Source organism: Fusarium proliferatum, assembly GCF_900067095.1.
Source record: "Fusarium proliferatum ET1 genome assembly, contig: FPRO_scaffold002, whole genome shotgun sequence".
NCBI classification, from domain to species: domain Eukaryota; kingdom Fungi; phylum Ascomycota; class Sordariomycetes; order Hypocreales; family Nectriaceae; genus Fusarium; species Fusarium proliferatum.
This window is the reverse complement of record NW_022194791.1, coordinates 423,739-450,860: the sequence shown is the minus strand read 5'-3', so window position 1 is coordinate 450,860 and position 27,122 is coordinate 423,739. Positions and strand designations below refer to the sequence as shown.

At 48.7% G+C, this 27,122-nt stretch overlaps 13 protein-coding genes across 13 annotated transcripts; 9 read left to right on the top strand and 4 right to left on the bottom strand.

The window, feature by feature from the left end:
• Positions 1-1,057: 1,057 nt before the first annotated feature.
• Positions 1,058-1,325, top strand: FPRO_03690 (uncharacterized protein; the record flags this gene model as incomplete). Its single annotated transcript, XM_031226070.1, has 2 exons — positions 1,058-1,241; positions 1,321-1,325. The coding sequence occupies 2 exons, from the start codon at positions 1,058-1,060 to the stop codon at positions 1,323-1,325; spliced, it is 189 nt and encodes a 62-aa protein (XP_031076643.1).
• A 2,951-nt stretch (positions 1,326-4,276) lies between these two features.
• FPRO_03691 (uncharacterized protein) lies at positions 4,277-5,075 on the top strand (the record flags this gene model as incomplete). Its single annotated transcript, XM_031226069.1, has 2 exons — positions 4,277-4,665; positions 4,946-5,075. 2 exons carry the CDS (start codon positions 4,277-4,279, stop codon positions 5,073-5,075), a joined length of 519 nt encoding a protein of 172 aa, XP_031076642.1.
• Positions 5,076-6,235: 1,160 nt separating this feature from the next.
• Positions 6,236-6,820, top strand: FPRO_03692 (uncharacterized protein; the record flags this gene model as incomplete). The annotated part of the gene is made up of 2 exons (XM_031226068.1): positions 6,236-6,612; positions 6,664-6,820. The coding sequence occupies 2 exons, from the start codon at positions 6,236-6,238 to the stop codon at positions 6,818-6,820; spliced, it is 534 nt and encodes a 177-aa protein (XP_031076641.1).
• A 448-nt stretch (positions 6,821-7,268) lies between these two features.
• FPRO_03693 (uncharacterized protein) lies at positions 7,269-7,533 on the bottom strand (the record flags this gene model as incomplete). The annotated part of the gene is made up of 2 exons (XM_031226067.1): positions 7,269-7,432; positions 7,482-7,533. The coding sequence occupies 2 exons, from the start codon at positions 7,531-7,533 to the stop codon at positions 7,269-7,271; spliced, it is 216 nt and encodes a 71-aa protein (XP_031076640.1).
• A 2,678-nt stretch (positions 7,534-10,211) lies between these two features.
• FPRO_03694 (uncharacterized protein) lies at positions 10,212-11,360 on the top strand (the record flags this gene model as incomplete). Its single annotated transcript, XM_031226066.1, has 1 exon — positions 10,212-11,360. The coding sequence occupies one exon, from the start codon at positions 10,212-10,214 to the stop codon at positions 11,358-11,360; it is 1,149 nt and encodes a 382-aa protein (XP_031076639.1).
• A 1,337-nt stretch (positions 11,361-12,697) lies between these two features.
• On the top strand, positions 12,698-13,864 carry FPRO_03695 (uncharacterized protein; the record flags this gene model as incomplete). Its single annotated transcript, XM_031226065.1, has 2 exons — positions 12,698-13,666; positions 13,724-13,864. 2 exons carry the CDS (start codon positions 12,698-12,700, stop codon positions 13,862-13,864), a joined length of 1,110 nt encoding a protein of 369 aa, XP_031076638.1.
• Positions 13,865-15,290: 1,426 nt separating this feature from the next.
• On the top strand, positions 15,291-15,764 carry FPRO_03696 (uncharacterized protein; the record flags this gene model as incomplete). Its single annotated transcript, XM_031226064.1, has 1 exon — positions 15,291-15,764. One exon carries the CDS (start codon positions 15,291-15,293, stop codon positions 15,762-15,764), a length of 474 nt encoding a protein of 157 aa, XP_031076637.1.
• Positions 15,765-16,181: 417 nt separating this feature from the next.
• Positions 16,182-18,354, bottom strand: FPRO_03697 (uncharacterized protein; the record flags this gene model as incomplete). The annotated part of the gene is made up of 3 exons (XM_031226063.1): positions 16,182-17,156; positions 17,202-18,136; positions 18,183-18,354. 3 exons carry the CDS (start codon positions 18,352-18,354, stop codon positions 16,182-16,184), a joined length of 2,082 nt encoding a protein of 693 aa, XP_031076636.1.
• A 439-nt stretch (positions 18,355-18,793) lies between these two features.
• Positions 18,794-20,066, bottom strand: FPRO_03698 (uncharacterized protein; the record flags this gene model as incomplete). Its single annotated transcript, XM_031226061.1, has 5 exons — positions 18,794-19,152; positions 19,204-19,268; positions 19,318-19,762; positions 19,813-19,849; positions 19,899-20,066. The coding sequence occupies 5 exons, from the start codon at positions 20,064-20,066 to the stop codon at positions 18,794-18,796; spliced, it is 1,074 nt and encodes a 357-aa protein (XP_031076635.1).
• A 1,179-nt stretch (positions 20,067-21,245) lies between these two features.
• On the bottom strand, positions 21,246-21,665 carry FPRO_03699 (uncharacterized protein; the record flags this gene model as incomplete). The annotated part of the gene is made up of 1 exon (XM_031226060.1): positions 21,246-21,665. The coding sequence occupies one exon, from the start codon at positions 21,663-21,665 to the stop codon at positions 21,246-21,248; it is 420 nt and encodes a 139-aa protein (XP_031076634.1).
• A 1,103-nt stretch (positions 21,666-22,768) lies between these two features.
• On the top strand, positions 22,769-23,569 carry FPRO_03700 (uncharacterized protein; the record flags this gene model as incomplete). Its single annotated transcript, XM_031226059.1, has 2 exons — positions 22,769-23,176; positions 23,225-23,569. The coding sequence occupies 2 exons, from the start codon at positions 22,769-22,771 to the stop codon at positions 23,567-23,569; spliced, it is 753 nt and encodes a 250-aa protein (XP_031076633.1).
• A 495-nt stretch (positions 23,570-24,064) lies between these two features.
• Positions 24,065-25,171, top strand: FPRO_03701 (uncharacterized protein; the record flags this gene model as incomplete). Its single annotated transcript, XM_031226058.1, has 1 exon — positions 24,065-25,171. One exon carries the CDS (start codon positions 24,065-24,067, stop codon positions 25,169-25,171), a length of 1,107 nt encoding a protein of 368 aa, XP_031076632.1.
• A 799-nt stretch (positions 25,172-25,970) lies between these two features.
• FPRO_03702 (uncharacterized protein) lies at positions 25,971-27,054 on the top strand (the record flags this gene model as incomplete). The annotated part of the gene is made up of 2 exons (XM_031226057.1): positions 25,971-26,691; positions 26,747-27,054. The coding sequence occupies 2 exons, from the start codon at positions 25,971-25,973 to the stop codon at positions 27,052-27,054; spliced, it is 1,029 nt and encodes a 342-aa protein (XP_031076631.1).
• Between the last annotated feature and the right edge of the window lie 68 nt (positions 27,055-27,122).

Here is a 27,122-nt window from a genome sequence, read left to right as displayed (position 1 = left end):
TTGACAGGCAAACCAAGGTAGAGAGAGAATAGGGTCAAAATGGAGTATGATGAAGGTTTTGCCAAATGAGTAAATACTTGTCGCGGCTTAGATGTAATTGGAATGGAGTTGAACTGGTTACGGTGGGAGAGCTGGCAACGTCAGGGTATAGATATGAGTCGGATGCTCAATTATTAACATTACATTGGAAAATGAGCCCTGAATAGCGAGGCGACGACCTGGAAATGGTCTCTATTGTGCCTACATAATGCAGCTCATCCTCTCTTCTGTTACGGGTTCGGCGACTGTTTTGTGTCAAGCGATTCATGGCATCTCTCACTCTCAGGCAGTTACGCCGAGAGTCTCACCAGAAACTCCAAGCCACACGGCGACTTACCAATGGACAAACGTTTCTTCAATGTTATATTACTGGCGTTTTGAATACTCCATCGACGCAATATCTCCGTATCTGTTCTGAGATATGATGTTGTCAGATTTACGATTCGGTTTGACCATGGCCCGCCAAAGCAGTCGTATCCTCCAGGAGACTTTTGATTGACTTCGCCAGGCAGATCTTCAGCGATGAGTGGTACATCGATGTAATTGTACCACACGAGAAATAAGGTACCGGGTCTCAAAGAATCTGTATTTGGGCCCTGACTGCAAGAAACACAGCGCGAGAAGGCATCGCGCACTCGTTTATGAGAGCGGAGTCACCTATAAGTGAAGAAGAAAGCAGAGAGTCCCTCGACATTGGAGGAGATGGCGGCGTTGTGCGAGGAGAGTAATAGATGGAGTGGCGAAGGATGCAACTTAATCGGCGAGAGCAGATGGGCCCATGAGAGCGTGCATACCGCGACTAAAGAACTTGGACGAACGAACATCGATGCATGAACTGGTTGATTGAGATTTAAAATGTATGTGAAGAGCAAATAAGGCTCTGAGGGATGAATTGGGAAATGCGGTCTATTTAAAGTACATAAATATCAACTACCAAGCTTCGTTGAGAGCCCAGAACCCAAGACCTCTCAATGCGTGCTCCTGTCGATCCATTCGAAGAATAATTTGCCAGCTGGCAATGAGTAATCTACCCCAGCCAATCCTTCTGTGTCCCTTGCAGCCGATTTTCTTCGTCACAGCTTGGGCTGTTCAGCCGCTCGAGCCCTTGTTGGTTGTGTCTGCACCTGAACATGCGACCAAGGTTCCGCTTGTTTTGACAGGCTCAACCAGTTCTGTAGGGCTGGAGAAATCTCTTGGCAACTGTAAGTAAAGCACACCCGACTTGCCGTGGCTGCTTACCGTCGCGCTGGTTTTGGGGTTGCTTTGAACTGATCTTCTCAGCCTGAGTCGTTTCTTGAGGCATCGTTGATCGCGAGGGCAGCGGTCCACTTCTGTGCAACTCTGATGACGATATTTCGTTTGTGATCTTTTGTATTCGTTTTATGAATTGGTAATAAACTTCATTTTGCGGATGTATGGGCTACATATATAAGCTTCAACCAGCTGCCCATTTCTACGACTCGAGTTATATGGCCTTCAACGCAGCATCTCATCAAGCTCCCCTTTGCTCGCGAGCAAACCTAGGACTTGCTTTGAGCATGCGAAGAGCAAAGAGCGATTACGTAGGCTCATATACGTTTTTTCGCTCGCGGAGCACGCTGTGACTGACTCGTGGCTTGCTTGCTACCCTTGCGAATTACTCATTCGCCATGCTCAAGAACTCTGCTCAATTGCGGCATAGTTAGAAGAGAACAGGGCCATCACATCATAAGCGGTGGCGCGGCCTTCAGCTGAAACCGAAAAATGCACCGAGCAAGACAATGGGTCAAAGTCGACGCCTGGCAAGGCGTTCTGACCAACAGCAGAATACAGCTCCGCTATTGCTGACGGCTACGTCACTCACCCATCAAAGAGCCAAGAGACTGGGAGACGGGAATTGTTTTCTCATATCAGGTGAAACATCGCAACATTCGACTCGCTCTGTTGTCTCTTGCACTTTCACCTGCGTAGCGGCATGCCTCACCAATCGCGGAGGCGGACAACTGCATAGCACGCTCTCTACAACTCACTACCACGGAGCCTGAGCCGAGACAGCTAAAAACTTCACTCTGACTCCAGGCAGTTCTCAATTTTGAGCGAATTCGTCCAGGATTACAGCCCCCAATGCATCAGCTGCACCGCCTGATTTTGCTTGTCCCCGAAATCAGTCGGGGTGCAAGGGCTGGGCGGTTTACTCAGACAAGTGCTCTGTGAACATTTCTTTTCTATTCTGCAACATTTCCCCACGGACGCGATCGACAGTATGCTCGCAGGATGTAACGATACGAAGGTGGAAGAGTTCGCTTTTTACATCATCCCTTGCCGAGCGTCCAATGAACACCCCAAGATACAGTAAATGGGCAACTTCCCAGCGACACTCTTATTACGATGTAGCGATGACCCCATTGAACGTCATTCATCAATCAGGCCTGTGGCCTGATTGACTCTTGCTGCTGAGCATTCTTGCAACGGCCATTTCAACAACCTTCCTTCATGCACACAAGAGGCACGATTTCTCACTCGCACTCTCTGCGAGGAGGCCCCCCTCGGTCATCAATCGCTCGAAGCTCGCCAGAAACGACTCTGTTGTAACGAGCATCACCGCTCGAAGGGCAATACAGCAGACGAGCGACGACGAAGCATATCCCCGTCCTTCATCGGGTACAGATACAGGTTCAGATACCAAAGTGCTTTGCCAATAGTTTTATTATCTATGGCCGTACTGGAGCCCTTAGCAAAGGGGTTGTCTTGATGGTTAAATCTGCTGGCTATGGACTGTTGCCGAGAGACATCACGTCCCATCCTTCTTAGCATGACAGTATAGAACTATTGCCCAACCTTACACTATATCTTGGTGGAAGCACGATTGATCTTCCCCTTCTGAGGCGTATCGGTACTAGTAAACCAGCGATCGAACGGGTAATATGAAGAGTTGCCCTGTGAGACGAGTAGTGAGGGCAAGAAAAATAATAAAAGACCTCAAGCACGTAAAATTGGCCAATTTTCTCGAAGGCAGGTGTGAAAGGTGATAGAAATAAGCTTAAAACTGTTAGTCTTAAGGTTGTTCAGAAGACGACTGACGACTGTGGCGGATCAAAGTAGTAGCTGCTTGGCTTTCCGCTTAACTCGCTGGAATACGAAGATCAAGAGTATTTGAGGAGCATGGACTCTCGGGCATTTAACCTCGGGCATTTCATCTGGCAATAAAAGCATCCGCAGCCAGTTCAAATGTCTGGTCATACAGCACGTGTCATGTTTCTTCTCATTAACGCTTCAGCCGATCTGGTTAGTCACGATCACCAATTCATATACAACCTTAATTTGACGAGACGTCGATGCACTCTGAGTCTGCCTGAGCATATTAATTGGTAGCAATCCAGACAAGGCAGAATCTGGTTGTCTTAATTTGTATATCATGAGATCTCATATGCATTCACTTCCGAAATAACACCGAGCGTGGAAGCAGTATTGCGCTTCTCTGATGACCTCGAGCTGGTGCTGTATATGAAGCTAACCTCAAAATCACAGCTGAGATATATCTTTGGCTCCCGACTGTCCAAGATATGGTTAATATGGGAGCCGACAATAGTTCTCATTAATTGAGCCAGTTGGGTCTGCTGTATGATCTTGCACAGGCCGAAGGCTCACTTGGAGCCTTGCTGAGTGAGATCAATCCTCTGAAGTGAAACTGACTTCCATTTATAGAGCGGCTATGCTACTTTTCAGCGCAGACGGGAGAGACCATCGTCATGAAATGTCGTCTTTTCCGTCTTTTCCACTCCGTACCTGACACGCGTCTTCAGGGCGGAATTAAAACTGACATCTAAATCAGAGGGTTGCCAGCATCCTGTTGTAGGCCAATCATCAAGGGTCGTGTGTTTTCTCCCACCGATGGTTATCGGGCGAGATCAATTCTGATAAATGATACCCATGGGGTTCATAGCACCACCACCGTAATCCTCACCTGCTCCCCAAAGTTCGTCCACACCTCCTGCATACGACACTCCTGAACCGTTCGCAATTGCAGTAGACACGCCTCCAACCACCCCCCATCTTCTCTCCAAGGTTTCAGAGAATCTTCTCTTTTCTTTCATTTCCCTTGCCTCTCCATGGCCGCAACTGTCCAATTGCGAAGGTGAACAGCAGCACTTAGAAGCCAAAACAAATAGATAAATACAGGCTCTTGGCCACGATTATCTGGTGTTTCCCGATAAGTTCTACTTTTCTTAGTAATTTCCTCTTAGTTATCAACATCAAAATGTACGGCAGGTGTTCTCTTTCCAGCTCCTTTGTTAGCCAATATTGCAGTATTGTAAATACGGGATCCCACCTCGCTTCTCTCAATAACGCAGAGCCTCAGCGCCTTCACGACGTCAACAAAGACTTGTGGCAACGTACATTTCTATCAGTTATGGGAAGCGAACATGATAAATCATCTACTCTCAATATAACTTTTGGCCTACATGGCAATTCCTTGCCTATACTTAACCCGGGATCTCTGCCCCAGCCCCAGCATGCCCATGCATTCCCCAGCCCTAACACCCCAAACCACTATAACTTTGCGTCACCACAACCCGCAATTGCAGGCCCTGAGCTTAAATCCGAGCCCAATCAGGACGCCACACCAACCCAAGTTCAAAGCCCTCGGTATGTGAATTGATTCGCTGTTATATATATATATATATATATATAAATAAAGAGGTATTTCTGACTTACACCAGGCGATGCGGTAGCAGGCCTTTCTCATGTCCTGATTGTCGCACTTATGCCACCAATCGTAGATACAACTTGAAGCGACACCGAGAGACGCGGCACCGAACAATGCGACACAGCCATTAAGAGGAAATAGAACCTTACGATTGAGAAACTTCGACTTTTTACGATGATGAATGATGCCTTGGGCGGGAAGCGGTCGACGGACGTACAGGCGCAACGGCAGGGAAATTGGCGACAAGCAAGATGCAGCTGAAGAACTCGGTACAGCGAAGGGAGAACTTATGACTATTTCGTTGTATATTTTTTCTTCGGTTGCAACATTTCATATTGAAGAGTATTAATTAGAAGAGAAACATGTAAATATGTATACAATAAATACTGAATTGACAAAATTGGGTTTAAGCGCAGCGGTTCGGGCGTCAAAACAAACAAGATAAGGGAAGATTCAAGTCCGGTGTTTGAAGACGGGAGCGATCTCTGTACCTGGGACCGTTGCTTATTGCATCTTCAAGCCTCTCGCATTTTAGCAAGGCCACCCAAGCCTTGGAAGCAAGTCCATGTATACATCAATTGCCAACATTTTCTCCATCAATTTGCTACAGTAAATGGCCCAAGACGAATGTGCGGTATCTGCAATCTTGCTCCCCATCAAAGCTGTTCCTCTCTAGTGATAACTTGTTGCGACTAAGGATCAATTGCAGCCAACTCGTTCAGCCAAGCTATGGAGCATGCGAGCCTATCACCTACGAGAAACAGAATGTATTCACAATAAAAGTCTCCACAGCCTACCAGTCGCAAACTGAGATTGATAGCTAGAGACGAATAAAAGATAACTAGCTCGTCCGCACCGGAGCCACGGTCATGAGTCTGACGGTGCCGCGGTCGGGGGTAGTTACAGGGAATGAATGCACGCTTGGATTGGGTGGGTGAGTGGGAAAGGGTGGGATTGGGTCCAACTCCACAACACGATATACTTAAAATGGGGCGGTATAGGTACCCTGTAATTGATACATGATATCGAGGTTGAAATGAAGAGAGGTCTCTACTACGGTATACATGATGTTGATGTATGAACATAGTGTTGAGGTTGAACATGGCTCACAGTAAAGATAGTTGAATAACACTGTATGGAAATCAGTGGGTTCCCAATCAATCAACGCCATGAGAGGCCTAATAAGGCATTTTAGGGGGCCATACGGTGCAGGTACTTTTTAGGTACTGTAAGATCTGTTCGGCCCATGTGTGTAGGTTGCACACCTAGTCAGAATTGAGCATACCGCTGATCGGTAGGGTACTCTAGAAGATGGATATGCATGTTCATCGACATCGAACCTGTTTGATACGCAGGTCCCGAATGGTCAAAGCGGTGCTATTCTCATGCCGTGTAAGTGCCGTCGCAGACCCAAACAAATACATAAATTTACTTGAGGCGCCATCATGTTCACGCTTCCAGGAAGCTTTGTCTTTGCCTCAATGCTTCTCTTCAGTACTCACCACCAAGATGCAAAGCATACCTCCTTGTTCGAGCCCATCCGCTAGCGCCGACCTTCATGTCACAACAGAGAGAAATAACTTGGCGTCTATCCGCAAGTCACAGCCTACACACCTTCATAATGTTGACATATATATATGGGAAATTTCTTACCAGTCAGCTATTGTTACTCCGAAAGACATTCCAACGCCTGTTGTTACGCCTGCACCTTCTCCATCTACCCCAGACTCTGGATCCTCGTCGCAACCTCAAGATCCTCGTCAATCACCCATCGAAGACACAGACCAGCATCACTCTATCTCACCAACAACTTCTGTAGCCATTGACACTGAGCTCTCACTTTCATCCCCAGGGGAGGCTCTACCAGCTCATAATCGGGGTAATAGGTATGTCAATTAGAAGCACGGTCCTCAAGTCGTGTTCTAACAACGGGTTAGCAGGCGGGCTTTGTGCCCAGAGTGTCGCGCCTACGCCAGCAAACGCTCGTTCAATATGAAGCGACATCGAAAAGCCTGCCACAAGAAGGCTACAAACGGTCGCCCAAAAGCCACTGAGACATCAAGGTTGGGAGTGTCTGGCGCGACGCCGTTCTGAGAACGACATGAGAGCCTGGAGGACCAATGACAAGTTTAACAGGTAAACGGGGAAAGGCCACGGGCGAAGACAGGGCGCAACATAAGAGTCCAGCACTGGTTACAAATTCGGTCTATTCATTTCCCTTATTGTTGTAAAGTAATGCAGCGCGTGTGTACCTTGGGGTGGACTGACAAATTTATGGATAGATGACAAGACGTGGGAATGGCTTCACTCGTTGACACATACGACACCTAAATCTTTGAATCAACTTCGAGGTTTGGGTTTGTATATCATATGTATATTGAACTGCAAAATGAAAGAAATTATTACGATGAGTTGCAAAGCAGCTCAAGCATCCCGACCTCGTAAGCCAGCCCAGAAGTGTCTTTATCGCGATTTTGAAGCAAGCTGGCTGGGCCCTCGATTCACAAACTACCTTTTTTCGGTATTTAACCATCCTTTTGCTTCAGGCAGCTGGTGCTATGTTTGCTGTTTTGCTCTTCGGTCGGGAGGATTGGACGAGGTCGAAATGGTGTCTCGGTTTGGCAAGAGCCCGTTGACTGGACCATGCATCAGTCGCAGAGACGACGTCTTCAGGCTCGTTCAGCCAGATTTGGAGCATAACCGAATCTACGGCAAGTAAGTTAGTATTTGAACCAAATGTTAATCAATGTCTTACCTCGAGATTTCGTCTCTTGTTGTTGCTTCGTCTGTTGGTCTGGTGTCGGCATGACTAGTAGCTTTGATCAACGACTTATACAAGGGGTACAGCGATATTGTTTGCCCTCTACATCTTGCTTTCTCCGTTGGATGGGTTTAGCTGTTTTATACCCTTTCAGTCACACTTCGTACGGGTCTTGCAATTGCTCCGGACAGCTCCTTGAGTGCTCACTTACTCGGAGCAAGTGGGAGCCACGGAGCTCCCAGCTCCGTATACTCAGGCCTACTTGACACCAGATGGGTGTACTTCTGTCAAAAAACTGCAAGCTGAGCTAACAAGACTCTTTGCCATCCAATAAGCATGTAGATGAAAGTCGTCGTCACTTGAGTTGACCCGCAGTTGGCTTCCGTAACGGCACTCGCGGAGACTCAAGGCGGTGGACCTGCAGTGTTTCGCCTTGGCATTTCATCAGACACTGGCTGAGATCTGCAGGGCTGAGAGGGGCATACCAAGAAAGCGAGGTAACGCCGTTCTGACATACACCCACCCGCATGCTTACTCGAGGCACGCTACTTGAAATGCCCACTGACACATGCCACGCCCAGTTCAGGAAAGGTCGAGTCTTCCCATGATTATCCAAGAAATTAACACACTATTGGCCAACCTTCAAGTCGGCGCCCCGGCGTTTGCACCAGCCGACGCAGTCGGAATGTCATACTAGCTCCAGAACCATCTCTAAGCTTAAATCCGCCGAGGATCTAGATGCCAACGACTTTCACTAAACTGCAGGGTGCTCAGCCCTGGCGAGCAAGGCTCTGGTTCTCGCATGGCGTCAAATCAGTATACAATATTAAATGCCTATGTGACACCTTAGTGACTATATAGCAAGAAATATACCCAATTATCAGCCTTGTTCAATTGGTGGTCACGGGAAAGAGAGATGGCTCTCGTGAACAATTGACAATGTCAAAGTCTTGGAGTTGGAGATGATCCCTGGGGATACCATGCGAGGCTAAAATTAAAGATCCAAATTCCACCATCATTTCGCACCGTCTGACCGTATATCGCATCACAGCTAATAGGGAGATGTTCCAGAAGGACTGGAAGTAAGGTGAGTCGGGCTCCCAAGAAAGTCGGCTAGTCGGACGTAACGGACGGCCCGCAATCTGCCCGATCTGCTTGCGACAATGGATTTGTTAACCTGTGGCTGAGCACACAGAGAACTAAGCTTATGTACGACAAATAAGACAACCTCTTCGCCAAAGGGCCAATGAGGTATGCCGCCTTTTCTTAATCTCGTGGACCTTAAAATTGCTCCAGACAGCTTCTTGAGTGCTCACTTACTTGGGGCAAGTGTGAGCGTGGGGCGCCCAGCATACTGACGGGAGCGACAGTTGGATCCGCACCCGTGCACCTGCAAAGACTATTGGCTCGTCCCGCAGGCTTTCGAGCCAAAGTCGCGGAGATCTTCAAGGTTGACAGGGGAGACACGCGATCTCAAGTGCTATGCTGGATAAGCCGAAAAAAGAAGAAGAAAAAGAAAGGGAAAAGAACAGCACTTGAGGTGGGCCGCTTGAAAAGGCACTGACACATGACACGCACAGGAGGATCGTGGCCAAGGCCCCCCATGTCAGAGGCCTTGAGCATGACGAGCTCGAGCCCACTGCGATCCGCTGAGGCCACTAATGCACCAGAGTCTAGGAACGGTCGGATGAGGTAGCTTTCAAGAAAGAGACAACTGTCACAATTGGCCGAACCGCCAGTCGGCGAGGACGGCGACCACATTTGAGTCGGCTGACAGTCGTAATGCTATGCTTGCTCCGGAGCTATCTTTGTTTCAGATGTACCCGGTCAACGATCTTGACAATACGACAGGGTGCAACTCCATCGGACGATAATCTTACACTGCGCTGAACTACATTTCTACATTGACTAGGGTACTTACATGACCCGTCAGAGGCTGCAAATCTAGAGAGAACCCCAATCGTTGGTCCTTGTTCTGCTAAGTTTTATTTTCTCAGGTAAGATCCATGGCGATCTTGAAGAATTGAGAATGCCACAACTTTGGGGTTTGCAAGTTTGAGGTTTAAAAGTTACGCTACGGGTCTATAGAAGGTCCAAGTCCCGCCATCGCATGTGCTTCATGGAGCCAAGTGAGTGCTGTCCCTGAGTTGGTAGAGACGTTGCGGACTGCTCGCCAGGAACCAGTTGACTGACCAGCAAGCCAGGGAAGCCTCACGCCGGTACATTGCCAAAAATAAGGTACATGTCCCGATTTTTACGTGCATTATCAGCCATAGCAGCCAGAGCCTAGTAGCCGCAGCTGACTTCTAATGCACCTACAGAAATCTACTAACTCTAGTACCTTGGGTAATGATGTGTCATGCTGTAAATACGGAGGACCGTCCAGCCGTCGTAGTCACAGATCTAGCCCAATCTGCACTAGACCCGCCCACTTAGGGTTATGATCGCCGCAGCGGAGCCACCTGGAAAAATGTTCCTGAAAACCTGCGGGGCATTGGCAGCGACAGACCCAGGAGGTTGTTTTGAAAGAATCCTTGAGGTAGGTACCGTAACACAAGTACCAGCTATGCCATCTTTCTCAACCCGTTTTATAAAGAAAGGATATTACCCAGAATCAAGCAATTTAATCACTTACTTTCATCTTTCACGTCCCCATTCTAACCCATCATACAAATTTTCCCCCTTCATACATTCCGTTTGTCATCTAAGTATTTGATGGGCATGATGTCGATGAACCCCACTGTCTCTCTGCAGACGCTTTCGGCAGCTGATGGGTTCCTCGCCGGGCTTATCTATCTCAGTGCAACAAAACAAGCCACTGCCCAAAACCGAGCCACTGGTCTTTTTACCCCCACAATCCAATCGTGGAGATGCCTCGAGATGATTTGGGTCAGTCTCGAAACTGTTCAGAATCGCATGTTGGAGCTAGTTCCTAGATTGAGTCTCCGAGGTATCGACAATACCCTTGACTCTTTCATCAGCCCTATAATGTTCTTTCAGGCCGCTGTTTTGTCGCTCCGAAGCTCTTTGATTGGCCGACCCCCGAGCACTTTGGGGGACGTTGTTGCTCTCCTCTGTCTGTCGCACGTAATTTTGGGTCAACTACGAAGCAGCCAAAATTCGGCGATGAGTAATACTACACTTAACATTGATCAATGGGGAAGTGCCATCAGCATATACGATCATCGACAAGCATTCGCCAGTCTAATTCGGGCGTTGTTCCCGGAAATAACGACCTCGACCCCGCCTTCGAGCTTACTGGACCCTGTAACGGCGGCGGACGCCAACGATGTTCTGCGCTTAGCCATGTACCAAGATACACCTTCTGAACCACCACCTCAAGAAAGAGAGCTCTTGGGCTCTCTTCCGCAATACAGCGATGTGGTCCCCAGCTTGCTCAGCCTCATTGTATCCCAGCATACAGACCAAACAGCGTACAACGGCTGTTGCACCTTTGGGGAGACAGGGTTCCAGACTTTAGCTCTGTTAGATCCACACGGATCGGCCCTTGTCGCTAACTTTACGCTATTTCTGGAGCGATGCGGAGACCTGTTCCAGAACCTTTCCGGGAGTTGCGTAACGGCAATGAACCAGTACTCACCTTCGTCTGTTCTCAATCGGGCAAGGCCCCAAAGCAATGATGTCAGCTCATACTTGCAACGCATGCGACAAGATGGGTCCTTTCAAGATCCATCCTCAATGGGTATTCTTTCCATTGTCGATACATTCGTCCAGCTTGGGTACCTGCAAACGCCCAAAGATGTCCAAGTCTACATGATCATTGTTGGCAAGGTACAGAGACGCGATACTGAATATGACCTTGACGCAACTGACGCGAGATCTAGGAAATTATACCCGACAGCGAATATGTAAATTTCGTTGCGAATATCCTTGGGATGGCTCCATCCTCAGGCTCTAGAGGCCCCTCCAGACCACGCACAGCAAGGCCAGAGCGGTGCGTCCAATAATAACCCGCTTGTATTCCGAGAGCTAACACAACATGTCCTAAAAGAAAGTTCTCTTGTCCCAAATGTCGGAAGCGGTTCACGAGAAAGAGCAATATGCAGCGGCACTGGAACGCGTTCCACAAACATTAGCTTGGCAGCAATTGTCTGACAGGGCCTACCATTGAGGGCGTTTTGTTATAGCGATATTTAATAGCAAGCTCTAGTCTATTTAAGCGCATATAAGCAGTTGTGTTAGTGTCGTGTTTTTCCTCCGCCTCAATTTAAACAATCCCATTCAGTTATGTATCCCTACGGTGACGTCAATCTTCGTTTTGCCTGTGTGTGGCGTCGTGTTGGCGGTGTTGCGTCTCGGCCGAGTGCTGGATTGTTTGGAGGACCATGTCGGACACGATGGCTTTGGGCTTGTCCAACCATATACGGAGCATTGCAAAGAAAAGCCGCCCAAGTACATCATTGATGCTACGCTCCAACCTTGCATCCAGATCCCCTGAAGGCGCTGTGACGCTGCGGGATCCTGCAGATGCTCCACAATTCGCGACCTCGGGGACTCATTTTGTGGAGGCCACCCACCGTCTTTCCTGGCCTGGATGCCGTTGCTCCTCCCTAGGTGCCACCCATATCCTCAATAGCAAACCGCAATCCTCGGTGCGCTGGGAACCTCTGATTGACTTCCACTTAAGAGGCACCCAATTTCAGAAGAAAAGTACCATATGACCAATGCAGAGAAGAACTCACACCGAAGACCATTATGAGACGACACATTGCCAGGAAACTTGCAAACCAACCACAGTGCCTGCGATACGCAGATGGTGTCTGTGAATACCAGCTAGCAGATAGCGGATGTTGAAGAGTAAGCGTGGCTGCGCATAGAACAAATCACGTGGTCGAAGTTCAACATGAGAGATTCCTGCTCTGGGAGCACCCATCACTCACCACTCCATTCCCCTGGGACAATTTGGGGGCTAAATTAATTACTGTCTAAATTGAACGCAACATGCATCCCATCCCGCAGAATGCTAGGTAACTTGCATTCTTACAGGATCCAATTACCGCCTACCAAGTTTCACTTCCGAGCCCCGCACTCCCGCCGTCCAGCCCTACAACCAACATGGAGTGCTAAGGTCGGCACGGAACCGCGGTCTCCTCCGGAGACTATGAAATATATAAACAGATGATAAATTTACTCAAGTTTTTTCCCCCCCATTTCATAGTACTAAAACTCATCTTTAATCACATTTTCTCATGGAGAGAATCCAATACAATGGTGCCATTTCGGCAATCGATGGATTGTTCGCACTCTTTGTCTACCTTGACAAGACAGAATCTGAGATGATGCCCACTTTTCACGATGATCTCCGCCATCAAATCGACCGCTATTGGCAAGGCCTTCGACAAATTGCATCTTCTCACACAGCACCTAGCCTTACTGCTCTCTTTCATTCTTTCAACTCTTCAACGCAATTCTACGAGGTAGCTATCTTCACTTTTCGCAATGTCCTGGTTGGCGCCAAGCCAGATTCCTTGAATGCCATCTTCTCCCTCTGCAGTTTGTCCTACATCGCTTCATGCTGCCTGCGAAACTTCGACAATTTTCGGGACATTAGAGTCTGGCGAAATGCTATTAGCGATCCTCAAGAACGAAAAGCATTCCGTGATTTGGCCGGTATTATTTGGCCACATGTGTCTCCAGTCTCAATTGAGGATACCCTCTATTCCCAGTTGCCGACAGTCACCAGGCCGGGGACTACTCACCAAAACGCAGCCACCCATATCTCAGCAATTGGATTCGACTTTGTTCCTGATGAATGGTTATCCAATGACTTGCCCGATGCCGTTTTGGAGCTTGATGCGATGCCCGATTCGTCGGCTACGACTAGCATTGAGAACTCACAGCGAAGTACCCTCAAGGACTTACAAGGTTCAGCGATCGTGTCTAACCTTATCTGTTTTCTGGCAGAATGCGGGGATCTACTCCACGTTTTCGCCGGGCGTGGGTTAACAGCCAAGGACCTGTACTCCTGTATCGCCTTCACTCAGGGAGGTTCTCAGGCTAAATTTGCGGTCAACGCTTGTGTGAAACGTCTAAAAAGCGATGAAACATACCAAAGTCCGTCTTCAGCGGGAATTTTGGCCATTGTGGAGAGATTCATCGCCCTCGGGTATCTACAGACCCAGGAGGAACTACGCAAGTACATGCTGTGCGTTGGGCGGGTAAGTGGTCAAGTGCCTCTAGAAACGGGAGGGACATTGGACTGACAAGTCCTACAGAGGGTCATACTTGAAGACGAAGCTTTTGCAGCGTTTTGTCAGTCCGTTTGTGAATCAACGGCCACTGTTACAAGACCTCCAACCCCTCCACATAGAGGTCGACGCAGGGGACTGGGACCCAGATTGATCCCGGGTCGGTAAGGCGACACTCTAGCATTTATCTTTTGTACCCGCCAAGCTTATCAATTTCTTACTTATCTAGAGAGATATCGTGTGAAGTGTGCGGTCAATTATTTTCGAGAACGTACAACAAAAATCGACATGTCGAGACCAGACATCCCCGGTCCCAGCTCAGCCTAAACGCCAATGGATTGGTCCAGGGTAGCGTGCGATTGACAGCTTAGGATGGCGAATGGTTCACAAAGCGAGGAGGATACCCGCGGTTTTTGTGTTTTGTAGCGCACGGTTTTCATTTACGCGGAAACGTTTCACGCGTAAAACGGGTTGGTTTAGCAGTTCAGCTGCTGAAGCGGTTTGGGCGGCGCCGGGGTAGCTAAAGTTAAATGGTGATGCAGTCTCCCTGTTGTTGGAAATTTATCTGACGCTTTATGAACGGCCGGCGACTGAGACTGATTCATTCGTCGCGACCTCTTACAACGCCATCCTTTATGGTAATGAGATTATTCACAATTGGAGCCTTCTTGGCTTTCAGTTTCTCTCATAGCGTGTGACAACGTTCTCCCCCAACTCTACGGCAGTAACGGCGGTGTGATCCTTGAGCGACATAACACCATGGCAGTGCCATTTAAACACGTGTCGCAAATCCGCCGAAATTTCCGACCACAAGCGATCGGTGTCGCCATATTTGCCTCTTTATTCTCGTCATGAGTGATGCAAACAGTCAAGTTTGTGATGATCAACTACCGACTGGGCCCCGCGGAAGGCCTCGGGCCCCGGTCGGTAGGTAATTTGAGTTTATCTACAAGAAACTTAGCGAAGGCCGGGGTAAAACGCGTTTAAGATGAAGGATCTGAATAAAGCACAAATGCCAATAAAACCACCCACCGTAGAGCGGAATTGAGGCTTGGTCAAGCACACGACAGTTGCCGCGTGGCTGCCAACCTGTTCTATACATGTATTCCAAAATAGCAACACACGATACTGAAACAAGCTTAAGTCCCAGGTACAGCGCGGAATGGCATCGCCACAAGAGAGTCAGTGAAACAGTGGGAGTGGAGCTGAGGGTTACACCTGAGAGGCCGATGATGGAATTGCGGCTGGTGATGACATGTAAAAGATGGCGCAGACCTTGGAAGGGCCTAAGATCGGCGCAGGGATGAAGTGAATAGCGGGTTGTGGTTGGGTAATGCCGGTGGGACATGACGCAGTGCGCTATGATTCTTCATGCAGGGCCTGAAATGACAGGAGAGAAACAGGCAATCAAGCTGAGGGAGGCAGGGGAGCCGAGAGCTATATCAAGGAGAGGTTCTGCTCCTGTTTCTCTCCTCCATCATTCTCAGTCATTCACCTAAACATCTACATCTCTTCCTCAAACATTCAACCAGTCCATCAATACATCTTCATCACATAACTACACCTAAAACTACACACAACAACAACACTCAAGATGCTCTACACTCAAGTCGCCCTCCTCGCAGCTGCAACCCTCGTCGCCGGCAACGCAGCTCCCGAGCCCGAGATCACCCAACGCGCCGTGCTCCCCCGCGACATCATCCCCGACGACATCAAGTCCTGGGCCGAGAGCAAAGCCTCCGCCGCCGGCCAAGACGTCGACGACTGGGTCAAGAGCCACTACTCCGAAGCCGAGCAATGGGCCTCCGACAAGGGCGGCGACGCCAAGACCTGGGCTGAAGGTCAAGCCTCCGACGCACGCGACAAGGGCTCCGAGATTGCCTCGCGCGCCAGCACCGCTTTTGATGGAATCAGCTCCAAGGTTCGCACTGCTGTTGATGAGGCTAGTGCTAGTGCCTCTGCGGCTGCGAATAACGACAATGCTGCTGCTACTGTTGGCGGTGGACAGGCTGGTGTTGTTGCGTTCATGGCGGCTGTTGGCGCTGCTGTCTTTGCCTTCATGGCTTAAGCGCTTCATGAATTGTTTTACTTGCGACACCTTGATACCTTATGCGGCATGGACTTCAATTTGCATCGGAGTTTACGGAACACTGGGGCATAGAGAACGGCGACATTTAGAATGTGTGGTCGGGAATGGCTCGGTCAGGGAATGGGAATGGATTGACGCTGAATCATGAGAGCGACAAAGACTTGCTTAGAAACAATTTAACGCATACGAACTTACAATCGCCTTGATATTGTGATGACTGTATGGTACTGCTCATGTCGAGTGTCTTGTCCAACCGGCAAACCGCCTGTGACCTGATGCATTTGTTCTATGATACATACTCATCTACAATAATATACAATTCTATACCCTACCCAAACAAACAATGAGTCGCGATTCTATCCATCATCACTTTTTACAACATCATCCACATACTCATCACTGCTTACCCCTTAGCTGCAACCCATACGGCGCAAGCTGCTCCGCCGTAACCCTCGTCGGCGCCTTGACAAACGGATCATCACCCTTCATCGTCTTCGGAAACGCAATCACATCCCTCACAGTCGTCGTATCCGTCAACAGCGCAACCAACCGATCAAAGCCCAGCGCAAATCCCGCATGCGGCGGACACCCAGCCTTCAACGCATCAAACAAATGCGCAAAGTCCTCGATCCTACTATCCTTCATCTTGAGGATATCCCGCATGATGAACTCCTGCACGGCGGGTATGTGGATACGCTCGCTGCCGCCACCGACCTCGACGCCGTTGAGGACGAGATCGTATGCTGCGCTCTTAGCCTGCAATGGGTCTGTGAAGAGGAGCTCGAGGTCGTGCTTGGATTTAGGGGCTGTGAAGGGGTGGTGCGCTGCTGCGATGCCGGCGGAGCCTTCTTGGCCTGGATCGTTGTCCTCGCCGGTGGGTTTGAACATGGGAAAGTCAATTACCCAGACGAATTGCATTGACTCGGGGGTACCGGGTGCGGGGAGATCTTCTACGAGGCCGTTGGCGAGAAGCTTCTTGTACAACTCGTTGCGGATTTCGCCGATTGCTGTGGAGGCGCGGTAGTATTGACCCTTTGGCTTCTCGCGGGCTTGAAAGACGAGGATATCACCCTCTAGAACACCTTTTCCGCCCGTCGCGATATTGATGATTTCGTCGCATTCTACACCGAGTGAAGAGAAACCGCCTCGGGGTTGTCTTGAGTCGCAGACTAGTATCACTGGCATGCCATCTTTGTTCTCGCGAAGGTGTTTGGGTAATGTTTCAATGAACTCTTCAGTGAAGCGCTTTGGTCTTGGGATGTCGTCTTCGAGGTCTTTGACGGGGATGTGGAATGCTTCGATGAGGGGGTCTTTGAGGTAGGTCATCATGCTGGCGAACTGCTCGCACATTTCGTTCGGTATCGTGTGGATCTGGAAGTGTTAGTGGTAGATTGACGAGGGGAATATGCGACGTACTCTTCCTGGGAGGCGCAGGTCTGGCTTGTCGGTTCCGTACATCGAAATGCACTCTTGGAACGTAAGTGTGGTGACCTTGTGCTGAACCGGTTCATCGGCAGGACGAGAACCTTGGGGAATGTCTGCAATCACAGGCACACGACTTCCCCGGATGTTCTTGTAGCTATGCGCCGGTCTCAAAGCCTCCAGCGACCGCAGCACAATATCCGTAACGTCCTTCCTCACCACCTCCGCATTCGCAAATGCCCACTCCATATCAAGCTGCGTAAACTCAGGTTGCCGATCCGTGCGAGCGTCCTCATCACGATAGCAGCGCGCCCACTGCATGTATCGCGAAACACCACTGGCCATGAGGACCTGCTTGTACTGCTGGGGACTTTGTGTGAGAGCGTATGCGAAACCAGGACGACGAGTCGGCACCAGGAATTCCCGTGCGCCTTCGGGCGTTGACTTGAACAGTGTTGGAGTCTCGATGTCGGTGAAGCCCTTCTCTTGCAGACCGGCTGTCAATTGTCCCTTGAGCCATGATCGGAATTGGAGTCTGGCTAGGAGCTCGGGGTGATGGCGGAGCTGGTAATGGCGCTTGGTATCGGGGAATATGACGTCGGGTGTCACAATGAGGTTTTGCTGGACGTCATTCAATGGTCGGATGTCTTTGACGTAAAAGGTTCGCTTGGAGGGTTGCTTCTCGGCGTCTGGGCTTGGGTTCGCTTCGCTTTCGGTGCTAACGATGGCTGGACTTGTGGCGCGAATGCTTCGAAAGAGTGCAGACGCTTCAGGGTATTTCGTCGAGTCGGCGCATAGTTGAATGACTTCGCCGGATGGTAGAACAAGATCGGCGAACGAGAGCTTTGACGATATGTTCCTCCTCTTATTCATGAACCCCGCATACTGCCCGTTGATACCAGGCGTAGTCGGTATACCCGCATTGCTATCTGGCGCACGTTAGCACCGACCTAGCGGGCATTGAAGTCGTCGTACACTGATCCCAGAGCTTGAGAACGTCGTCTTTGGTGGACTGAGCTTTTGAGTAGGCGATGGAGGAGTGGCTGAAGCTTCGGGGGAGGAATTGTCGGGTGCGCAAGGGAGTTAAGGGTCGAGTGCATGAGCTGAGGCGCAAGGAGGCACGGCAGCGAGAGAGAGGGAGCGCCATGGCTATTGTTGTGTCAATTGAGGCATTGGATTGTCTGGAGGAGGATGGTGGGTCGATTGACTTGGAATTTCGTGGTGCGCTTCGGTAAGAGGGCTTATCGATAAGGGACCGCTCCTCGGCTGCCCTTCTGCACCACAGACGACAGCACGTTACACTGACCTGACTCTATAAACGGAGGACAGCGCTTTGACAATGGAGACGGGAGAGCTTCCATGGCTGAAGGCGGCTCATCTGACATTCCCTCCCGTGCGCCAACGTTCTTCACGCGGACTAGAGCGTCAGCACCAACAGCCACCAAACCCTGACAATGAATCGGGGCTGAATTAGTCGAGTCCCGCCTCAATTGGTGATGATGCTTGAATGTCATATCCAAATGGTATTATGCCAGGCTTGCTATGCTTTTTCTATGATACAGAGCCCGAATTCGAGTGTACATTAATTATCTGGGCCCAAGATCTATCTTCCCTTGGTGTAACGATGCTTCGTCGTCGCCTGAACCTCGATCACTGGGATCGCCATGCGGTATGCTTCCATCTCTTGTCGCAAGCCCCCTTTGGCTTGAGTTGGGTTCGTATGCATCATCTATCCGATGGAAATGCCCCGTCTTTCCACCCGTTCCTCCAATCGTAACGAGTTCTGTTTGCAGTCCGGTGTGAGCAGCTGCATCTTTTCTTGATGTGATGCTTTCGAACTTGGATGAGATCATGAGCATTAGTGGTCGCAGTGTTGGGAGGCAGAGGGCGATGGTTCCGCAGGCGACTTCGACGACACACCAGGTGCAAGCTGTAGCGAGGGTCCCTGTTCGAGTTAGTTGAGAGTCGCAGGCGTGCGTGTCGCTTGAGTTCTTACATGTTGTATCAATTGGGTCGAATTGCATAATGGTTGTGAATCGGTAAATACTGGCGAACAAGACACTAAACGGGTCAATACCAAGGACTCACGGGCTGGTGGACGAGGACTTACAAACTGCCGAGCAAAAAGATAACCAACAGCGACAATTTCTGTGCCATGTTGACCTGCAACTTCAAAATAGGCCCGACTGGCAAACACAAAATCGCGATATCCGTTGCAATATTCGGTATCGCATTGCCAATAAACGACGCCTTGAGGTTGATGCAAGTCCCATAGTCAAGCCACGGCATCCAAGCCTTCTTGATCGGATGGCACTGGAAGATGCACACGGCGCAAATTGCAATCCACCAGCCAATCACGACAGCAGCGATGATGGCCGAGGCCAATCGGAAGTTTCGAGATGGGAAGATGCGCAGGTACATCGATAGAAGGGCGAGTTTGATGAGCATCACTGCCGTGACATAGATGCATTCGAAGGCGAGGAGGATCTTGAAGAAGATTATTAGATCTTCTTCCGACACGCGCTTTGCATGCTTTCCGAGGCCATGCGCAATCACTGATCAATTGTTAGCAACGATACAAACGCCAATAAATGGTCTTACTTACTGCCATAATTGAGACCACCTGTGATGAACACAAAGACCTAACACATTGTCAGAATTGTACAACTCTTGGCACCCAACCAAACCCACCAGCGCTACCAGAGTCAACCAGTCATCAGTTCCAAATCCAATCCTCACATATCGCGCCCAGAACCGCAGAGCGACAAACACAGCGGACAGAACGAGAACAATTGTCGTCGTGGCATTGAGCTCGCTGCTCCGATCGGTATTCTCGTCACGGCCATACAACGAGGCCATACTGAAGAAAAAAACCGATGATGCTGAAACAAAAAAAAAAGGGAGACCAAGTTCACATGAGGGGATGTCGTAGGGATGAAGTAACGAGAGAGAGCAATGCACCACAGTACGAAAAGCATTCCAGAAGGAGCCGGGCTTTAAACTTAGTTTCGAATCTCGAATCCGCCCCGGATATTTTCTTCTCACAAGTGTTCGATAAACCTCCCGTCCGTTTCTCACTACTAAACACGCTAGCTGGGCGTTGCGAGGTGAGGTGACATCGCCAGCGAGGCAAGGGTCTGGATTAACGAGTGGCTTTTCTTCGACGCCACCGGGGAAGACTCCCTAACTTTGCGGACGACCATCCCACGGACCAGTCAGACACTCACAGATGCATTTAGCGTTGTCAGTTGTCAATTTCCGTCGAGTCAAGACCGGCGAGTCCCCCTTTATTGGCATTGTTGTCCAATCTAAACCTGCGAGAATGAAGATCTTTGTTGCTCGCAGAAGCAAAAAAAGAAGCAAAACATACGTACGTAACGAGTCAGAGCGGTAGACTACTGGGAAAAAATTGCAGCGTTGCACTCGTACTGTAACCAATTCGGCTCTAATATGGATCGATACCTATTTTGAAGTCTGAGCTAGACAAGGGACGTGGCTGTTTTTGGATCCATTGAAATGCGGCACCGCGCGAGACAACAGTTGAGGTCTGAGCAACCTACAGCCTTATCATCTTAAAAATGCACCTAATAAGCCCTGTCTAGTGCTTCGACGGCGGGCGGAACCAGTGCCCCGTGTGCTGATCAGTCTCGGTTGGGCTCCAAGTCTTTCTTTCGGAAATCAACGGTTTTAACTGGTCTCCTATTAGCTCTTTGACCTTATTGTGAGCAGTCACATAAGTCAATGAAGAATTATTGCTTTCACAATTAACCGAGTCTGAACTCGACGGACGTCGAGTTGAGTTTCGATGTTTGAATCAGATGAAACAATTCACCCGGGATTTCGGCACCTTTGATACCCAGCAGCGTGGTATCGTCACTGGAACACGCAATCCTTGCACCATGCTAGGCGAACGAATTAGTTATTCTCCGGCGTTCTTTCTGAGCCTGGTTTGGCGTTCACCTCCTTAATTCACCAAATTTTCGGGAATACTGAAACAGAGAATGTCATTGTTAAGAGCGATCTGCCATTATAATTCCTCTATTTGATCTGCGAAATCAAGGTCTCGAAATCAACCAGGTCCCAGACCTGGGCGAATTTCCCATCCACGACATGGTACAGCGTGAACTGATTCGTCTCAATCTTGCGGCCTGTGGCTTTGTAGCCTCGAAAATCACCCTTGTGAGTGCCCGTGACTTTGAATAGAAGGGAAAGATAGTCGCCCTCGATGGTGAGGTTTCGCAGGTTCCAGTGCCAGTCGGGAAATGCGTCGATCATGGGTTGGAAGGAAGATGTTGCTTCTTCTGGGGTTATTGGCTTGTCGTTGACGACGAGAGGGGATGCGTAGAATGATCTCATCGCTTCAAAGTCATGGGCGTTGCAGTGTTCCAGATATGTTTTGTATAACGCTCGATACTCGTCGATTGACTTGGATTGGCTGGGTGCTTGTTGACTGGCCATTGTTTTGGTACGATGGGGCAAAACTAGCTTGTTTGGAAAAAGATGGCGATGAACCGTTGACGGGGAGCTTGTAAGGGGTATACGAGGCTAGACGAGAGTGGAGCTGCTAATGGGTCTTGGATATTAGATAACCGTTCTCTGTACAAACACTGGTAATTTATATTTGGATTGCAAGCAGCAGGATTGTCTGATGATATTATCAAAAGCTTACATTGTCGCTTACTGATCTTTGTCATGCCTGAGCATGTATGATGATAGGCTGGAAAGAGAGTCAGCGCAGCATATTGCCTAAAATCGATAGAATCATATGCAGGCCAAGATATGACCGTCAGGCCGAGGAGTTCTGTCCTTTTGCAATGATGATATACACATATAAGATCTCTGCTGGATCAGTCAACTCTGAAATTGAGGGAATAGGGGAAAATCAATCATCCGAAATGAATCACAACGCTTCGGACCTGGAAGTGACGAAGCCAGGTCTGGCGAGATGTGAACATCGGTCAAGCCAATAGCGACTGGTGGTACGTACTTCTTAGAGAAACCGAGATGGACTTGACATTGACAGTGAATCCTTGAGGGTTATTCATATCCGTGTCGGCACCTGCAGAGGAAACAAATACCCGTGGAAGATTCGGCCAGACTCTGCTTACGCCCATCAAAATGAGGCTCTGTACAAGAAGGATGGTCCTAGTTGGCATGTCAAGCTGTATTTGACATTGACTTTGCTAGGCCAAGCTAACCAAGACCCAGATTGAACTCTATCGACTTCTTTGGACTGTGCTCCTTTTCGACAAGGAGAACCCTGATCGGCGAAGTGTTAGCCGCGTTTGACGCATGCCATATCCAACTAAGCCCCATTCAAATCTAGCCCAAACCCACAGCATTATCAGAATTGACTCGCGCTCTGCAGCGTGAACCCTGCGCGAGTCGTAACGAGATATGGCGGACCCTGCAATTGAGTGGATTCAACTGAAACTGGACCCCTCAACGAGTGAGGTGTTTCTAGTCCAGTCCGTGAGACATTACTTATTCTATCGTGCTTCCCTTCCATATTCTCTCCAGTTTGATTACTTACTATCTTAGCAGTCTATTTGAACCTTATCATGTCTAACCCTACTATCGTCTTCGCTCCTGGTGCGTGGCACACAGCTGATTGCTACGATGTCGTGCGGAAAGAACTCCACGCCAAGGGCTGGGAGACTGAGGCTGTTGATTACCCCTCCGTTGGTGCTGAGCCCCCTACTAAGGGACTAAGCGATGATGTCGCCGCTGTGCGAGCTGTTGTTGAGAAGTTGGCTGAGGAGGGCAAGAAGGTCATGGTTGTTGTGCACTCATACGGTGGCCTTGTCGGTGCTGAGGCTGTTAAGGGCTTGGGCTTGAAGCAGCGCGTGCAGGAGGGCAAGACAGGCGGTGTGATTCAGCTTGTTTATCTGAGTGCGTTTGTCATGCCAAAGGGAGTCAGTATTCTTGCAGCCCTTGGAGGACAGTATCTTCCTTGGATGCGAGTCGAGGTGAGTTGTATATCGCTCATATCACGATGATTGCCTAACGATGAACAGGGAGACCATGTCTACGCTGACACCCCCGAAAACGTCTTCTACCACGATGTTGATCCTGAAACGCAAACCAAGGCTATTGCTGCGTTGAAGCATCAGTCTCGTCGCGTGTACACCGACAATGTGGAGTATGAGCCGTGGCACGACGTTCCCTGCTTCTTCATTTTCTGCGATGAAGACCGTGCTATTCCTTTGGCTATTCAGGAGAATCTGGCTTCTACGCTGGGTCCTGATGCTGGGAGCTTTCATATCAAGAGCTCTCACTCGCCGTTCCTGTCGCTGCCGAAGGAGACGGTCGAGGGGTTGGAGAAAGCTGCCCAGGATGGGTTGGCCAAGAGCTCAAGCTAGATTTTTTGAGGGATTTTATGGTATGATTTCAATGTTAGCGAATGGAAATCATGATTTGATGGGAGATAAATTGCTGTGCAATTTGTGACGAGTATATGCTGCTTCGACCACATATAGGGCTGAGCTCGTGATCAGACTCCAATTTTCCGCTGGTGATTCAGTCATTTCATGTTGTACAAGATATTTATTCCTAGAGATGGATCTTTACACAAAACCTACTCGACCTGTCGCAAGTGGACACTTGAACTTTGTATAGAGTTTTGAGTGTTTAGGCACCGAGTCCAGGCAGCATCATGTCCCCTGATTTTCACTTTCTCTCGTCTCTCGATCCAATCACAAATCAAAACCTTGTACGAAAGGTCTTGTCGGCGCTTTGTCTTCGTCTATGATATCATGGAAAACCTAGATTTCATATCCAGCTATAAAGCCCGCAGCGCCCCCTCTTCACTCCTCACCCCCTCACCCATCCCGTGAAAAACCTATCTTCGTTCAAACATGCCTTCTGACATCTTCAACCGGCTCCCGCCCGAGATTCATATCAACGTCGTGAAATGTCTCAAGACCCAGGAAGGCAACACCATGCTTCATGCAATGCAAGCTTTGGCAAACCATGCTTTAATTCAGGACTTTGGATCTCTTTCAAGCTATAACTTACTTCGAGACGTTCGATCTTTTACCTCGGCTTCCCCAACCGCAAGACGCTATTTCTATGCCAATCAATGCGCCTTTTTTATACAACCATATATCCAAAACATATCTAAGATTTTCCAGGACGAATCACTTGTATCCTTAGCAGTGATTCTCCTGCAAGCGAGAAAGATACGTGCTCGGGCTCGTGGGTTAACGTCCCCCCAGATCGAGCAGAGCATCAAACCTTGTCTCGACGCGTTCACTCGCTTCGAAAAATCAGTGCCTGAAGAGGAATGGAAAGAGGACTTGGGTTGCATTACAGCCCTAATTGACATGAATCGGGAATTTGATCACATCGTGTATCAATATTCTTCGCGGGAAAGGTGGTCATATCAAGTTCCCCAATCTTCATATCGGAGCAATTTCATCAATCACTTCCTCCGTTACGACCTTTATTGCCAACTAGGATGTCACGGGGAAGACAAGCTCTTTGCAGAAAACGAACACATCAAAAAACTCGAATCTCATCTCTACAAGCTCATTCTACCAAAACCCCAAACTGGCAGCTGGGAAGTACTCAACATGATATGGTTGATTAAAAAGATACTCAAAAGCATCATACGGTCCGTCGATTCCCAAGTCCAATATGTAGGGGATGGACGAAAAGAGATAAACCAAGTGGACGAAATTATACGCCAAGGAGGGCCATCGGATTTCGTCATGCAGCGCCTCCGAGAATGCCGCTTTAAATCAAGACTCGAGTATGATACTAAGATATTTCTGGATCACGCTTGTCTACAGGGTTATCCTTTTATCCTCTCCTTAAGACAACCCACAAGAGATGCACGAAAAGCATTGATCGATATGTTTTTCAAAATCACAGTTGAGAAATTGCAAGAGAAGGCTGGGAAGTCCGGGTCTACTCGATGTGCTAGGAGGCTAGAAAGCTTATACCGCTCTCTCGCTAGTTGATGGTAACGCGAGATGAGTTTGGAGCTAGATGGATTTTGAAGCACAGAATGCCAGGTTTTATTTCAGTATGTATGACGTAACCACTTATGATAAATATTATTCACAAGATAATATTGGGAGCGCGGTTAAAAGAGAGTTAGCGAGGCAAAACCTTGGATATTGGGTGATCTAAGATGCACAAAAACAAAGCACAAGAAAGAAGAAACCTTCATTAAGCTACTGGATCTTTACAGAAAATTAGGGCCACATAAAGTAATATAAATGTGCACTTATAGAGCTCGAGAGTTTATATGGAATAAACATTAAATGTTCTCCATTATCTGAAGTGATGAGATACTGGCAGCCTTTGCACAAACTAAAGAAGCCTGAAATACGAAGCTGAGCGTATAAACGTGTAATTATATGCTGAGAAACAGGTAGACTCGCAAGCGCGGCTGTAATCACTTAATAGATAAGAGTAGAAGCACGCTGATTCGAATGCTGAGCCGTAGTTCTGTCGACAAGAAGTCTTTATCAATTATGCTTTATAGCCGAATAGGCTGCCCCTATCACAGAGGGCTACTGCATAGTGACTTTCTCTTAGCAAGTATAATCAGCTTAACTTATATTTGGAAAACCATAATGCAAATGCTGCTATTTAAGAAACTGTTCTCCCTGTCTTGAAACTTCCTGTAATCTATTCATATGAAGCACAACTACTCAAGTCTTGGTGACCAAACCTCATACTGCTAGCAAAACGGCAAAACAATAATATCATTCATTATTCAACACACACCATTCATCACCAATATTTATAGAAATGTCTCGCAACACGAGCGATTCCACCCTCTTTCTTGTTGGTGCAGCCGCATCCTTGGCTTTAAGCTTTCTGACCTTCTACCTCCAAAAAGATACTGGACCCCAATTCGAGAAAACTGATTGCTTTGAGAAGCTTCCAGCGGAGCTCAAGTTCCAGATATTCGAGCAACTCGACTCAATGAGCGATGTAGCATTACTCGCTGCGGCTTCTCCGTCAGTGCGAGCTTGCTATTCAGTAAACAGACATAAGCTCCTCAGAAACAATATTTCCTACATCCGAGAGATATTCTACAATGATGAGCTTATACCTTTGGCTTTGATGGTTGCGAGGATGCGACGTCGCTTGAAAAGGCGCCAGAACATACATCAAGTTGTCGGACTCCTGGAACACTATGTTCATGGAGGCAAGTCTAAATTGTTTCGGCGGAAGTTTGACAACTGGGAGGAGAACCTCGCACAGATCCAAGATCTGGTCAATATGAGTACAGAGATTCTGAAGCTTTGTCCGAGGTCATCCTATGGTCCATCAACAGCATTTTACAAGCCACTTCTTTCTAGACTGTGGCACCACAGATTCGTGGAGACCTATCTGCGCGATGAAATCAGTGACACCATGAAGCGCTATGGCGACAGGAAAATGCTTCCGCCTCAAGAAAATCTTAGTCCTAAGCTATACGTGTTCTTGTTCACGCGCAATTATGTGGGAAGCAGGCTGCCTGACAGTAAGCCCAACCGCCCTACTACGCTATCAAATTCTGCGAAGCTAACATTTACCAGATTACACTGCTGATATAGTAGACTTGAATGTCGCTCTCGGTCGGCTTGGTGCTCTAACCTTGGAAGAGATAGGTTTTAGTATTTGCGATCCCTTGGACGGCCTGAGGATATCGAGCCAGAGGAAGCATCAGATACAAAGTTGGAGAGATGGGCGAAAGAAAGCCTGGGAGGAGGAAGATGAGAATGGGCTAAGGATGGTTTATGATGGCTACGGGCGGCTCCTCCCAGCCGATGAAGTTGCTCAAATGGATCAAACTACTGGTCGCGGTGTTGATGATGAGGAGCTAACCTTATCACAACTTGACTGAAAGATCGCAGGCACCCACTAATATGCCCCTAAGTCCGGTGAAAGAGTTATCATCTGGATTTTGCTCTT